Source organism: Rutidosis leptorrhynchoides, chromosome 6 (assembly GCF_046630445.1).
Source record: "Rutidosis leptorrhynchoides isolate AG116_Rl617_1_P2 chromosome 6, CSIRO_AGI_Rlap_v1, whole genome shotgun sequence".
NCBI classification, from domain to species: Eukaryota; Viridiplantae; Streptophyta; class Magnoliopsida; order Asterales; family Asteraceae; genus Rutidosis; species Rutidosis leptorrhynchoides.
Genome location: NC_092338.1, coordinates 374,634,103 through 374,648,940, shown reverse-complemented (window position 1 = coordinate 374,648,940; position 14,838 = coordinate 374,634,103). Strand labels below are relative to the sequence as shown.

The following is a 14,838-nucleotide window of genomic DNA, read 5'->3' as shown; positions in this document are numbered from 1 at the left end:
GAAACAACTTGAAATGTCAAATTAAAACAACCATTACATAGTGAACATAAGACAATTAGTTTACTACCATTACATAAACACTAAACAAAAGATCCAAGTACCAAAAGACAATTAGTTTACTCATCACACCATTACACAAGTACCAAAAGACAGGTAGAATTGTTCAAGTTCACAACCATAACAAAAGATCCAACAGAATTATCTATTTCTTCTTCTTCCCAATTGCTGCAGCCTTTCCCTTCTTATTCACACTTCCACCACCACTAGTAGATGCATCCCCTTTTCCTTTAGGACAACCTCTCTTATTATGTCCATACTCTTCACATGATCCACACTTCTTCAACTTACCTATAGTTACATAGGAAAACAACCATGCTAAGAAATTTAAACTAAGTAAATAGGAAAAAATTGTAAAAGTTAAATAACTGTTACCTTGTGTTGACAGTTTTCCTCCTTCACCAATCTCATCAACTTCATTTGCAGACATCCTTCTTTTTTTCTTAGCTCTTCGAGGAGTGGAAATCTTTTTTGGAGCCACGAGTGTGTACAAATCACCAGATTTTTGCCATAAATGCCTGCCATTCAAAGGCTCAATTGTAAACTGATAGGTATTGTTCCAAGTAGTTAACTGATACACAGAATGAACCCAAGTTTCTGGATCACCAACTTCAAAACCATTTTCAACCATATTCCAGTTGACTGCAACTGCATGTTTGCATGGTATGCCAGTTAACTCCCACTTTCTACAGGCACAAGTTCTGGTCTCCATATCAACAACAAACTGCTCAGCTGGTTGTCCATTGATTGCTGGTCCACTAACTTGGTATTTTTGGTTTACTCCCCATAAAACAGTGCACTTGTTAGCTTCAGATTTAATTTTTTCAAAAACTTTAGCAGCTCCAATACTTAAAGGGCCATCACACTTTGACTTTTTCTTGATAACATTCACAATCCTTTTCATACAATACTCCCTAATGTACTCTAGAGCTGTGACAATGGGTTTGTCTCTTGCATCAATAAGCCATCTATTAAAAACCTCACACATATTGCTAAGTAAAACATCAGAAACAGCCCTCCCAGTGAAGTGACTCCTTGCCCATTGATGAGGAGGGATATCACTTAACCAAACATAAGCAGCATTATCAAATTCTTTTAACTGGTTCATTGCATGTTCAAACTCAGGTACAGTTGTCACAGTGGCACACCTCCACAAGTGATTTTTATATGCCACTCCTCTAAATGAACCTTTCATATTGCCATGAATATGCCTTAAACAATGTCTGTGCTCAGCACATGGAAACAAATTCTCTACAGCATGTACCAAACCCTAATAACATAAATTAATCAAAATAACATTAACCAAACCCTAATAACAATTAATTAGATATGAATGAATAATTAGGTATGAATATAAACAAACAATACCTTTTGTCTGTCTGATATGAATGTAAAGTTAGAGTTGCTGCACAAATCAAGATCTTCACCCAAACATTTTAAAAACCAAGTCCAAGAAGCTCCACATTCTAGCTCTACAATGGCATATGCTACAGGATAAATGCCATTGTTGGAATCAACACCAACAGCAGTTAAAGTACAACCTTTTGCAGGTTCTTTCATGAAACAACCATCTAATCCCAACAAATCTCTACCAATTGCCTTGAATCCTTTCTTGAGTGCTCCCAGACATACATAAATTCTTTTGAAAACCCTAGTTTTAGATTTAAGGTTACCAGGTTCCACATCAAGTTTCACAGTTGTACCAGGATTAGACCTCTGCAGTTCTAAGATGTAATCTCTAAGTTCCCCATACTGTGATTGATAGTCCCCTTGCATTACCTTAATTGCAGTTTTTAAAGCACGATATGCTTTATATTCAGAGATTACAAGTTCCAGATCTGTTTCCAAAAAAGCCTTAACAGCTTTAATAGGTATTTTGGGATTTGTGGCTAATTTGGGCAACACCTTGGTTGATAAGAATTTGTAAATGCAGAATGGTAGCTTTCTGGATTGTTTGCAAGTGTGATGGGGTTTGTAGGTTTTCACCTCCCATTCATGGCAATCTGGTTGTTTGGATATCAATAAGACAAAGTCACATTTAATAATCAATTTTCTTTTCACCCACTCCCATTCAATTAGGGACGAATTTAGGGTCTTTGATAATTACCTGTGATGCACAACAATAGAATCGACGACCAGGGTTAGCATCTGTTCCCGAAATACGAACAACAGCTGGACGACCACACCAGCATTCCATCTCGATCGAACGATTTGTGAATGTTTTTTTTAGGGTTTTTAATTGCAATTGATTTGGGGATGTTGATCGTCGATGGAGGGAACCCATTAAATTTATAAGCGAACGTGCCATCTGTTTAAACTGCAAAATGACCAAAATAGCCATCACGTTTCATGCACGTGATGGCACTTAACGTCCAACTTTGACGTCTGACTGACGGAGGGACGCGTAAACACAAAGAGTGATAATAGAGGGATTCTGAAAGCCAAAAAAAACTCGAGGGACGCTGTTTGCTTTTTGGGGTAAAACCGAGGGATCAACGGCACAATTATTTCTAATTAGTATTACTAGTCCTAATCTAAAATGCATAGGCTTAAAGAACAGTTTAATGGATTTTATAGCATTAACATACCTCAAGGCTCTCACATTGTCTCAGGCTCTTGATCACTGAAAAGTTGCGATATGTTTCACTGGTTTTTCTCATGAGAGGTCCAAGAAACGGATACAACTTCTGAACAATTAAACAGTTAAAAAAAAACACTCAAAATCCGAAAATATGTAAAGCAGCTGATTGGTAAAATTTGAGTAGATTTCATATGGAGTAATATTCTAACAATTACAATTAAATGATTACAACCAAACACACTAAGCCGCGATATTGATTGTTGAGAATTAGATTTAGATCTATAGTTTTTTTGACATTTAAATGTTAAAATAGTTTGAGACTCAAAATTCGAAATACAATAATCAGGGCCGGTCCTATATAATATGATGCCCTGTGCGATCCGAGAAAAAAGGCCCCCTCCTAAATAGGTTTGAGCACTGGTACCCGAGTTTCCGTTTCCGATACCGTATTCGTACCGTACAAGTACCGTACCGTTACAATCGGTACAGTATTCGGTACTTCATGACAAAGAATTAGTGAAGGAATCATTGATTGAAGTATTACAACACGCAAGTTCAAGTCGCAGACATGATTATGACAAAGCCAGTGAAGGTTGACTAGTTTGAAAAATTACAAGTTCATATGTTTTTTTTTTTTTTTTTTTTTTTTTTTTTTTTGAAAGGCAAGACTTTTATTAAAATTGTAAAAGTTGGTACAAAAAGGTATGAGAGAGCATACCAAAATGAAATTACAGGAGACTTAAGAGAACATATAACTACTTAAATACAACGAGATTGTTCCCTATAAAGTATTAGCCATGATCGTCATGTATTGTTTTCTTACTTACATGTGTATACAACTTAAATCAATTTAACACTCAAAAGGATTAGTATTGTAAATAACTTATCATAAATAATATAACATGTTGAGAAAAGAGAGAGAATGTGTGATCATGATCAATTAGTAAATCCCGTTATTTGTTTTTGGATGACGTGGGGAAAAGAAACGGATAAAGAAAATGCATAATAAGTCTTGTGAGATTATGAAGAATTTGTAAATTCAAGGTTTTAGGATAACGTGGCAAAAAAAATTAAATAAAGCAAGCTGCCCTTAAAAACGTAATATTACCTAATTATTTTCCCAGTTCCCACATCGGTTTTGAGAACAATTTTCCAGGAGATATATATGACGGATTAAAGAAGCACGAATAGTTACTACATGGTCTTGCTAGCCGGCCTTGCAAGTCTTCTTTTGGGCTTTGCTAGCTTGGCCTCGAGTCGGTATTTATGAAAAAAAAAAATTATGGGCCCCTAAAATTTCTGGGCCCTTGCAAATGTTCCAGTTGCGCACCCCCATTGGCCGGGCCTGACAATAATTAGTCGTTCATGTTTTCACATTATTATTGGTATTTGCTTAAATTATAGGTGAAATTTGGGTTGTGTTTATGCAAAAGCATGGATAGTCCCTAAACGTTTATTGTATTACACTATTAGTCCTTGTGCTTTTATGACTGTATAATGTGAGAGGTTAACTATTAAATTTTGACGGCATTTAGGTTGGGGTGCCAACCATGATAGTTAAGCAAAGCTGAGATACCAAGGTTAACTATTAAATTTTGACGGCATTTAGGTTGGGGTGCCAACCATGATAGTTAAGCAAAGCTGAGATACCAACTACGTAAAAAAAGAAGTTTATGTGCTATGATGCAAATGTAAACAAATCACATTTTGACGGCATTTAGGTTGGGGTGCCAACCATGATAGTTAAGCAAAGCTGAGATACCAACTACGTAAAAAAAGAAGTTTAGGTGTTATGATGCAAATGTAAACAAACCACATGTATAAACGGCGTAATTTTTTCTTTAAAAAATGAATGTGGGTGGTCCGTGCATCACGTTTGATTGATCTATCATGTGATTTGGGTGTGATGAGTAATTTGGTACTTTTAGCATATTCTAACCTTTTACTCCCTAAAACCTATTTCATTCCATTATTAACATCAGTTACCTCCTTCTTTCAAATTAAACCCGTCGATCAAATAATACCCATATTACAAACCCTAATTCGAAATGGGCTGGTAAGGTCGTCGAGCAATTGTACGAACTTCATGGACTTCACGTAACCCAGGTCGAATGTTTTATGCCTGTCCAGAAAAGGTAAGTTTAAACCCTAATTCTTCATGAACTCGAACACAATTGGTAATGTAACCTAACTAATTTTAGTATTTTTGATTATATGTCAAATTGCAGGTTTATTGGTTAGGTAGATCCTTCAATGTGTTCGCGTTCAGTTTATATTATCCCATGACTGTTAAAGTCAAAGAATTATTTTGAAGAAAAAGTCAAATCTGCAGAAGATGAAGCTAGGAAGAATTATAATTATTTTTTAATAGAAAGAAAGTAGAGGAAGCATTACAAAATTTTAGGTATATTTATGTTAAGTTGATACTCATAAACTTCGTCATATCATGTTAGATGTTACTATATGGATACATACAATACAATATTATTTCTTAAATTGGAAATACATAGCTTTTATCGACATTATTACGCGAAGTACATTCAAGTGTTGCACAATGATGATAATTATGACCGGTAATCATCTTTCATTCTGTGGTTTTTGTTGAAGGTGTAAAAATGGCGGGTCAGGGTTTATAGGTCAAATTGGATTCGGGTCAAACTTGTAACGAATTGGGAAAGCTCAAAACAGGTTGGGTTGTCTGAAACACCTTTTAACCCTAAGAAGTTTTACATTTATCAATGTCACTGGCAATAAAACACATTAAGACTTTTAATGATTACTATAATACCTCCTATAAAATATGCATTACAAAACTAGTTTGAACGACTTTCAGTTTCACCTCGTTCACTTTCTAGCTGGTCGTATGATTTTATCCATCAGCCCATTAATCATTAATAAGTATATGGATTAAATTTCCAGCTCAAGTGTTTTGTCTCTTTGCTTTCCTTTGATAATCTTTACTAGTATATCAGTATATGTACTGATGTACATGAATCGGCTGATCATACATTTTGTGATTACTTGTAGATTTTGGCGGCACACATAAAGGTTACCAAGAAGACAAACATGTATGCTTCTTATAATATACTTCACTTGATCTTTGATAGCAAAACCACGCAGTTAAGGGCTATCCAGAGGTACGTTTAGGAAAAATCATAAATAAACATTTTCATTTTGTTTGGTATGATGGTATTTCGCTTGTGTAATTTTCAAATACAAGCTTTTGTCTCGACTCTCCGTAATACTAGAGGTCCGCCATGGCCAAGAGGCTACAATAAAAAAGTAGATGATGACATTTTGGATTGGTTGGAGTCAGGAGTAGCTGAGATGGCAATGGATGATCTAAATGGATGGAAATGGATATGGATGATCTTTATATTTCATGGATCAGATATGAATGACAATTTATCATCAATAGACATATCCATTATCACTCAAAATACATCTATACATATATATTATATACATACTAAAATATATGCATATACATACTTTTATGAATTTTTTAGTTGATAACCAACTATCCTTTAGGATTATACAAGCAATCCTTAAGGATTATAACTATGCATAAAGGAAAGGAAGACGATACATCCACCATAAAATATTAATAGATCCAGATTTCCGGTGTTAAATCAAGTGCATATCCCAGATTAGTTGACAAAGTTGATGAAGTCAAATGGGTCAATAATGAAAATGACAGAGTTTTGCATATTCAATGGAAAGAAAAGAAATGAGCATGAATTAACGGTAATTGCTCAAGAATATATTAGAGTCAAACTGTTAGACTCTGAAAGTCAAAAGATCATTGGGAGTAGAGGAAATATGGAAATTGAAATGGCGGTGATTTAGCATAGATGTTTTTGTTAGTGTATAAGTGGTTTAGTTTTAGTTTGTCATGAAAGATAAGATAGCTTAATCTAAGTTGCTTTGGTTGTTTGTCATGAAAGTGTTCAAGATCGCGAGTCCTGAGTTCGCGACTGGAATTTGCTGTCGAGGGCATTTCACGATCGCGAGAATGGTAAAGCTTAGAGCCTCGCGATCGCGAGTCGGGACTGACTGGGAGAAAATTCTAAAATCACGTTTTCTTGCTCCCAAAACTCCTTCCTTGACTGTTTTACCTATTTAAGCATCCTATTGTAACTCATACATGTATTCACGAAAATTATTAATAAAAGAACTTTCTTTGGTGGCACATGATTAAAGTAATCATTCGTGATTACATATAACCTCGATAAATTCTCTTGTCTTTATCATTTTTTCTAATTAATTTCATCGTATACATCAACTATTTTCGTTTATTGTAAGTGGGTTTGATAACTTAGGGTTATCAAGTCTTGTTAGGGCTCACGCGTTTTATTCCCAACACCTATTTAAGTGTAATGGGTCAAAAAAATTAAAATGCTTTAATGTGTCACTGTTATTTGTAATAGGTCACCTAAGAAATTTGATAATGCTACAATGGGTCACTATTACATTTATAATGCTATAATAAGAGTGTAATGGGTCTAAAAAATTTATGTCACTGTTAGCTTTGGTTACTGTTATTTGTAATGGGTCCAAAATGAGCATAATACAATATTTATAATAGCATGACCCTAATTACAGTAGTTAGCAACATTTTTTTAACAAAAGTACGGGATCACTCAGGGGGAGGGGGGGTGGGGGGTTAACCACCCACGTGCTCATCTCCCTGCAGTTGCATAACCCACCACCAACTGCTGCCCAGGAGGAAACCCGACCCAATCAAAGGGCATGGGCGGTAAAACCCCCTCCCCCACTGCCCCCACAATGCGATGTGCGAAAGGCACCCTTGGGTGGAATTCAAGTGTAAAGGGACAACTTTGTGTGCAATGCTACACCCTACGGGAGTTGAACTCCTGACCTCTCGCTAAACGAGGCAGACCACTACCACATGAGCTACAACACAAGGTTAGTAATTAGTAACATTTAGTAGTGTTTTCATATCATTTGGTTTTAATAGAAAACACAAGCTTTTAATATCATTTATGAATATCATGCATCTTAAGAACCGATTCCCATTATGCAGTTGCTTCCTTTGTTATGCCCTTTGGCTGCAGTACAAATGTCATAGTAAGTAAGTTTGATGACATGTATGATACTGCATCGAGCCATAGTGGTGACATGTAACCAGTTCTATCATGTTGTTCTGTTCAACATTTAACATGTTGTGGTTAGTTTTTAATACTTGGAACACTGCTTCTTCTTGAGGCTTGTTCTTTGAACATTACCTATTAATGCATATATATGGCAGAGTTACAAAAATGATGCATATTACCACTCTAAATTATAGTCCAGATCACAAAGACGGTCACGAACACAATCAATCAACTACAATATACAATACAAAAACGGAAATCTAACCAAAAAACCACAAATAACATAAAACATCAAAATTGTTCAAACACTAACTGACAGCCGCTTTACCTTTACATTTTCGAGTCTTTATGATCGGCTTAACAACCACACCGTTAACCTTCAATCGATTAAATTTCTTGCCCCCTGATTTTTTTCTTCGCATATGATGAAACCTTTGACGAAGAACACCCAATCCTAATCCCCGACACGGGAGTAGGGAGTGAACCTTCCTTCACATGGCCTTCAAAAAAACCAATGTTATGATCCACTTCAAAGAATTCGGAACGATAAATACTAACTAATGTGGAAATGCCATCTATTAAATAACAATCATTTTTGTAAGGGAATTCGGTTAAAATGCCCCCATTTCTTTAAGTGTTTAACAATATGCCCTCAAATTTTTGAAATTGCACGAAATGCCCTCAGTCCACGCACCACACATGATGCGCGCAAGCCCGTGCGTGATGCGTGTGTACGAGATATTCAGCGAGACATGCATTTTTTCTCGCAAACTCGCACCACGCTCCAAGCATACCGACAGTGCGTGGTGCTTGGTGTTTGGTGCCAAAGTGTCACATCTTTGAATGGACGTATCTTTGAATTGACGTATCTTTTGCCAAAACAGTGACTAAATTGGAGCTTTAATTCAAAAGATACGTTCATTCAAGGTTCTTGCCCAACAAGCACCAAGCACAAAACACAATGCACCAAACACCAAGCACCATGTACGGTGCGTATTGCGTGGTTTTTGGTGCGTGTTTACGAGCAAAAAAGGTTGTCTCGCTGAGTATCTCGGAAACACGCATCACACACGGGGTTTGCACGCATCATGCGTGGTGCGTAATGCGTGGAAAGAGGGCATTACTCGCAATTTCGATTATTTTATGGCATATTGTTAAAGACTTTCGGAAATGAGGACACTTGATCGATTTACAGTAAATGGATTGATGTAGCATTGGGCAATAATGTTGGGCTTGCACAGATTGAATTAGAGAGTTATTGGGCTGAAATACTTGAACAGCTTTGGGCCGAACAAGAGAGTTTGGATTGGGGACTTGGAATCCGCAGAGTTGGAATAGGATAACAACGGAAATTGTTCAAAATACACTTTTTTTAAGGCTTCAAACAAAATACACTTTTTAAAAAAAATTGTCTTTTTACACCATTCGGTAGACGGAATTTCTGTCTACCACCTTTATCTGTCGTCTACTACCATTTTTACAAAGTAGTAGACAGTAACAACAAGGTAGTAGACAGTGAGAACAAAGCAGTAGACAGCCAATTACAAGGTAGCTGACCGTCTACTGCCTTGTTATTATCTACTACCTTGTTGTAGGTGTCGACACCAATAATACATATCAGTCGACACCTACAACAAGGTAGTAGACAGTAACAACAAGGCAGTAGACGGTCAGCTACCTTGTAATTGGCTGTCTACTGCTTTGTTCTCACTGTCTACTACCTTGTTGTTACTGTCTACTACTTTGTAAAAATGGTAGTAGACGACAGATAAAGGTGGTAGACAGAAATTCCGTCTACCGAATGGTGTAAAAAGGCAATTTTTTTTAAAAAAGTGTATTTTATTTGAAGCCTTAAAAAAAAGTGTATTTTCATCAATTTCCCGGATAACAATATGAAGAGTTGGAAGTAGAAGTGGTCAAAGAGTTATATTTTAGTTTGAATTTTCATGTTTATCTTTAATCTTTACTTTATCTTTATTTGAACTTATTGTTGGAGTTTATAAAATAATGGAGCTTTTGAGTTGATTATATATATTTTGTTTACGTGAGAAATCAAAAAAAAACCGTGAGCTTTGTGTTTCTGGTAATTCGATTTTGTCAGCCATCAATCCTAATCCATTATAACTAGCTAGGTTAACCAATATATACATTTAAGTATCAATTAACTTCAACGTACTCTAAAATCCTACCATTCAGTCTCACCAATTTTAATCATGACGTCATTGATACGAGAACAAGAAAAAATCGTAATCGTCTGCGATCATCCGGTCCTGCAAAACATCAACTCCGACCAAAGTTCTGAAAGTGAATCATCTTATATAAGACTCTGTATAGAAGATAAATTTATTTTATGCTTAATTTTATTCGTGATTTTCGTTCTTACCTTCGGAGTGATCACAACTTCTACCATCCCAAGGGTTGAGGTTGATGACGTCACTCTCACTCGATTCATTCTCTCGCCAACAAACAACACGTTGTACTTTTGCGTTGCGGCTAAGATTACCTTTAGAAACCCTTACAGCATAGTGGGTATACAATTTGATAAAATTGATGTCAACTTGATGTATCAAAACGAGCGATTGGGGACGAAAGAGATGTCGGACGTTTTTTTATTACTGGCTAATCAGGAGAAAAGTTTTGTGAATGTTGTATTAAGAGGCGAACGAGTATTGCAATTGAATCATGGAGATGAGAAGTTGGTTTATGAATCAGAAATTAAAAGTGGTGTTTTTAAAATTGGTGTGAAAGTGAGAACTGTGATAAGGGCTAGAGCTATGTTGGTCACGGAGCAAAATGCATACGAGTATATGTTTGATAATTTGGAAGTTCCATTGAGTTCGATAGATGAGGAGGTTTCATCTGCGATTTGATACAGAAGTATGTTCCTATATATATATATATATATATATATATATACTGTGTATATTTTAAATTAGTTGTAAATGCAACTCTTTCAAGAGAATATAATTGTCTACTTGATTTTTTTAATGTTTTGGATGGTAATTAATTTGATGAATTGTTATGTTTGTATAGAAGGGGGTATATGTGTTTATCTGGAGTATTATACAGCTCCGTACCAAATTGTGATTTGTGTCTCCATAAGTTCATTCCAAATAACCCTTGATTGGGTTATGTGTTATTTTAAATGGATCAACTAATATACAAAGGAAGGATATAGCAATCCAATGTTAGAAAATAAAATAAATATATGAATATTCAAAAGTGGCATGTCAGACTAGTTGGTCACATGCACCTGCTCTCAAGGGATACAAACAAAGCTGCAGGCTTCAACGGATACAACCCAACTGCTACGATTTTTCTGTTGTATTTTAAGCTGTACAAATAGAGTTATTTTCGGTGTACAAACCAACCAATCAATACAAAATGTAGTATTTAAAGTTTCTTTCCTTCTAGTTCATAATCACTTCATGATCACTGTAATATTCCATCAGTTTCAATAATCAAATCAAATACTTCTCAAATACTTCCGCATATCAATTGTTAACATGGTATCAGTGTCGATCTTGGATCAAGGCACTCGTTTTTTGCTTCAATCATCTACCTCAAATCTGAAAACTCAGTAAACAGTTTCGAAACCTGATCAAATTCAGGCAACAAAAAGAGCCGAAAGGGTTGCTTATCCTAGAATCATTGAAAACATACTGTCATGGACAGTGATGGTAACACGTTAGCTTAAATCATCAAGCTACCATGTCAAATAAGTGACGGTAGCTAAGAAATACCTTCAACAGGCTACCATGTCAAGAGATGACGGTAGCTCCTAAGTGCAATATTGAGCCTTTTCCTTCCAATTCAGCTCTTAAACTTTGATAATTTACCAAATTGTCATTATGAGCCACACCCACTCTTCCAAACCTGTAACGAACTACAAGATTTTACCACCGGTCACCATGGCCAGGAAGAGGTTTGTTTATTTTGTGATGTCAATTGAAGTTTTCTGTCAGATTCTCCACCGATCACCATCAAAATAAAGAAGCTCTTAGCCTGCCAAAAAGGTAATAGGTTGAGAACGATGGAGATGGCAACAACGGTGGAGACGGTTGCGGTGGCCGGCAGCAGAGATGGATTTCCGGCGCTGAACGCCGGCGGCGTGTTGCTTAATTTCATCCCAGATTTGATGGTGGAAAAACAACAGCTGTTGACGAATGAGGCGGTGGATGCAGCGGTAGTGAACGGCTTGAGGAGACCGGATCTCCGGCGAACAAGAGACGTGACGGTCGTCGGAGGTCTTTAACGTGTGGATCGATCGAAAAATTAGTTTGTTGGGGAGTTGATTTTGTGCTACGGCAGAGAGAGAGCTGATTGGCTCTCTTGAGGTTTTGTTGGTCGTTGCACAGAACAAGAAAAAAGGGGTTGGTGTGAAACTGGGTTTCTTGTTTTAACAATCAAGGTATGTTTTTTTATTATATTTAAAAGGATTGGAATGATAGATCTGATAAAACAATACACCTTTATCAAGAGCATCAAAGGGCCACAAGTAATAAGGAGGTCAAATGACCTTTCAAAGGATGAGAAGTTGGCTAACAACCTTTTTTTATGAATCTTTGTTACTTTGGATGGCCATGAAAAGAAATAAAGAAAAAGGCTGTTTGTTTTTGACGAGTATTGGTCACGAGAAAGAAATAAAGAAAAAGGCTGTTTGTTTTTGACGAGAAATAGAAGCAAAGTCAATTGTTGTTTTTTGTTAAAACAGGACAGCTTATGGCTGATGTTTGTGAAAAAAAAAAAAAAAAAAAAAAAAAAAAAAAACTCCTTTTTAAGAGAGCTGTCACTTTGTGGAAATTGATTGAAACTTTACTTACCTAGTATTTAGCTATGGTTAAAAGTTTTTATTTTTTTTTTTTTGAAAAAAAAAAAATTCAAGAAGAAGAAGAAGATTGTCCCAAAATTTTGTTGACACAAAATTTAATTGGAAAAGAATTGTTATTAAAAGTTACTAATCCTTGCTTTAATGATATTTCCGGTACATAACACACGGGTGAGGGGAGATTTATTTTAACGTCACCGTGAGTTGATTAACGAAGCATCTAACGGAATAAAGCAAGGCACTCCAGGCGAACCAAACAAGGCTAAAGTTGAACTGGGTTTATGTCAGGCGAGCCAAACAAGGTTCAAGATTATACTGGGTTCATGTCAGGCGAGCCAAACAAGGTTCAAGTGGAGCTGGGTTCATATCGGAAAACTTAAATACTTCTGGCGAACCAAACAAGGTTCACGTTGAACTGGGTTCATGTCAGGAAAAGGAAACTTAAATATTCTAAGCGAACCAAACAAGGTTAAAAAATGAACTGGGTTCATGTTGGAATCTGAATATTCCTAGGCGAACCAATAAAGGTCCAAGTTAGACTGGGTTCATGTCTAGAAAATGAATACTCCTTGGCGAACTAGTAAAGGTTCAAAATTGAACTAGGTTCATGTCGGGAGCTTGATGATCGAGGCAAACCAAAGAAGTTCAAGTCGGAAATCGATTGAACAAAATTGAAGACTAGCTTGTGATTGACTAGTCAACGGAAGACTCCTCAACGATGTATTGAGCAAGTTGAATTGTGAAAATCTCACTATTCAACTTGAGGGGGAGTGTTAGAAAATAAAATAAATATATGAATATTCAAAAGTGGCATGTCAGACTAGTTGGTCACATGCACCTGCTCTCAAGGGATACAAACAAAGCTGCAGGCTTCAACGGATACAACCTAACGGCTACAATTTTTCTGTTGTATTTTAGGCTCTATAAATAGAGTTATTTTAAGTGTACACAAAACCAACCAATCAATACAAAATGTAATATTTAAAGTTTCTTTCCTTCTAGTTCATAATCAATTCATGATCACTGTAATATTCCATCAGTTTCAATAATCAAATCAAATACTTCCGCATATCAATTGTTAACATCCAAGAGTTTGTGAAGTGTTTCAAACTGCATCAAAGACACCCAAAGCCTACTTTTTAATGTTTATTATTGGCAAAATTTTCTTGTTGATTGCCACTTGGAAGATTTATATTGTCGTTGTGATCAGTGATGTTAAGGAGCATTGATCAAAAGTTTGAAAAATTGTCTAAAAAGTGTTTGCATATAAAACTAACCTAATCACGCCCGCCCATTATAACCTGTACTTTTATAATTAAGCTGTGACCAGTTTCAACCCAATTTCAGTTTTGACCCATTAACCTATGCTTCCTGACCTAGCTATCTTGCCATCGTAGCAAAACATATTGTTCTTTATTATCTTTGGCAAATGGTGGGTGTGAAGGACGAGAAGGCAGTATAAACACTCAATTGTTGCTAAAAGCCTCTTACAAGAGTTATCTTTCCCAAATTTTAAAGGTTTGGCGGATCAAGTCATGTATGTCACTCAAAATGTGTAAAATTTAAAAACCTTTTCATTTTCTTCCTCTCTTTACGGCGCATAACGTACTAACTTTAGGTGATAAATTATACAAGAAAAGCCCCTAATGAGGCGAGGTTAGTGAACTCTGCTCATTTTATGGTGGTGCATTAATGCGGGTTTCAATTTGTTTACCTGTAATTCACTTGTTAAGCTAGCTATAGGTTGGATTATACATTTAATCTAATTTTTTTAATGTATATGTGAACTTGGCCTTCTTTTAAGATGGTATATGTAGTTACATAATGATTCATTAATCTTGTATTACATCAATTTTGCAGTAGATCTTGTTGTGCTAGCCAGCTTCATTGTTGAAAGAGAAAGAAAAAAAAAAAGTCAAAACAGAGTTGGTGAAGCTTTGACTATCAAGTGTGATTATGCATATAGTTTGTTTTAGGACATTGTGTTTTAAATTGGAATTGTATTTTATCAAGTTTAATGTGATTTGGTTGGGGTGCTCTCTATTCCGTACTTTTTATGATTGATAAAGATATAGGACAAAATTTCATTCCTCGTCCTTAAACTTTACATCAATTTTGACTCCCTGTCATTTTTCTTTTTTTTGTGCATCCCTCGTCTCTAATGTATCAAAAATATACATCCCTCGTTCTCCCGTCTAGTTTCTGTCAATTTCATCCGTTTGTTCAGTCATGTGCTGATAGACCCCATAACGTCG

At 35.9% G+C, this 14,838-nt stretch overlaps 2 protein-coding genes across 2 annotated transcripts; one reads left to right on the top strand and one right to left on the bottom strand.

Annotated features, from left to right (window-relative positions):
* Positions 1–202: 202 nt before the first annotated feature.
* On the bottom strand, positions 203–3,167 carry LOC139854912 (uncharacterized). Its single transcript, XM_071844184.1, has 6 exons — positions 3,063–3,167; positions 2,646–2,744; positions 2,165–2,374; positions 1,426–1,962; positions 433–1,327; positions 203–348 (listed from the first exon to the last, which is right to left on the bottom strand). Exons 1-6 carry the CDS (start codon positions 3,165–3,167, stop codon positions 203–205), a joined length of 1,992 nt encoding a protein of 663 aa, XP_071700285.1.
* A 6,801-nt stretch (positions 3,168–9,968) lies between these two features.
* LOC139854911 (NDR1/HIN1-like protein 3) lies at positions 9,969–10,625 on the top strand. Its single transcript, XM_071844183.1, has one exon. The coding sequence runs from the start codon at positions 9,969–9,971 to the stop codon at positions 10,623–10,625; it is 657 nt and encodes a 218-aa protein (XP_071700284.1).
* Positions 10,626–14,838: the final 4,213 nt, after the last annotated feature.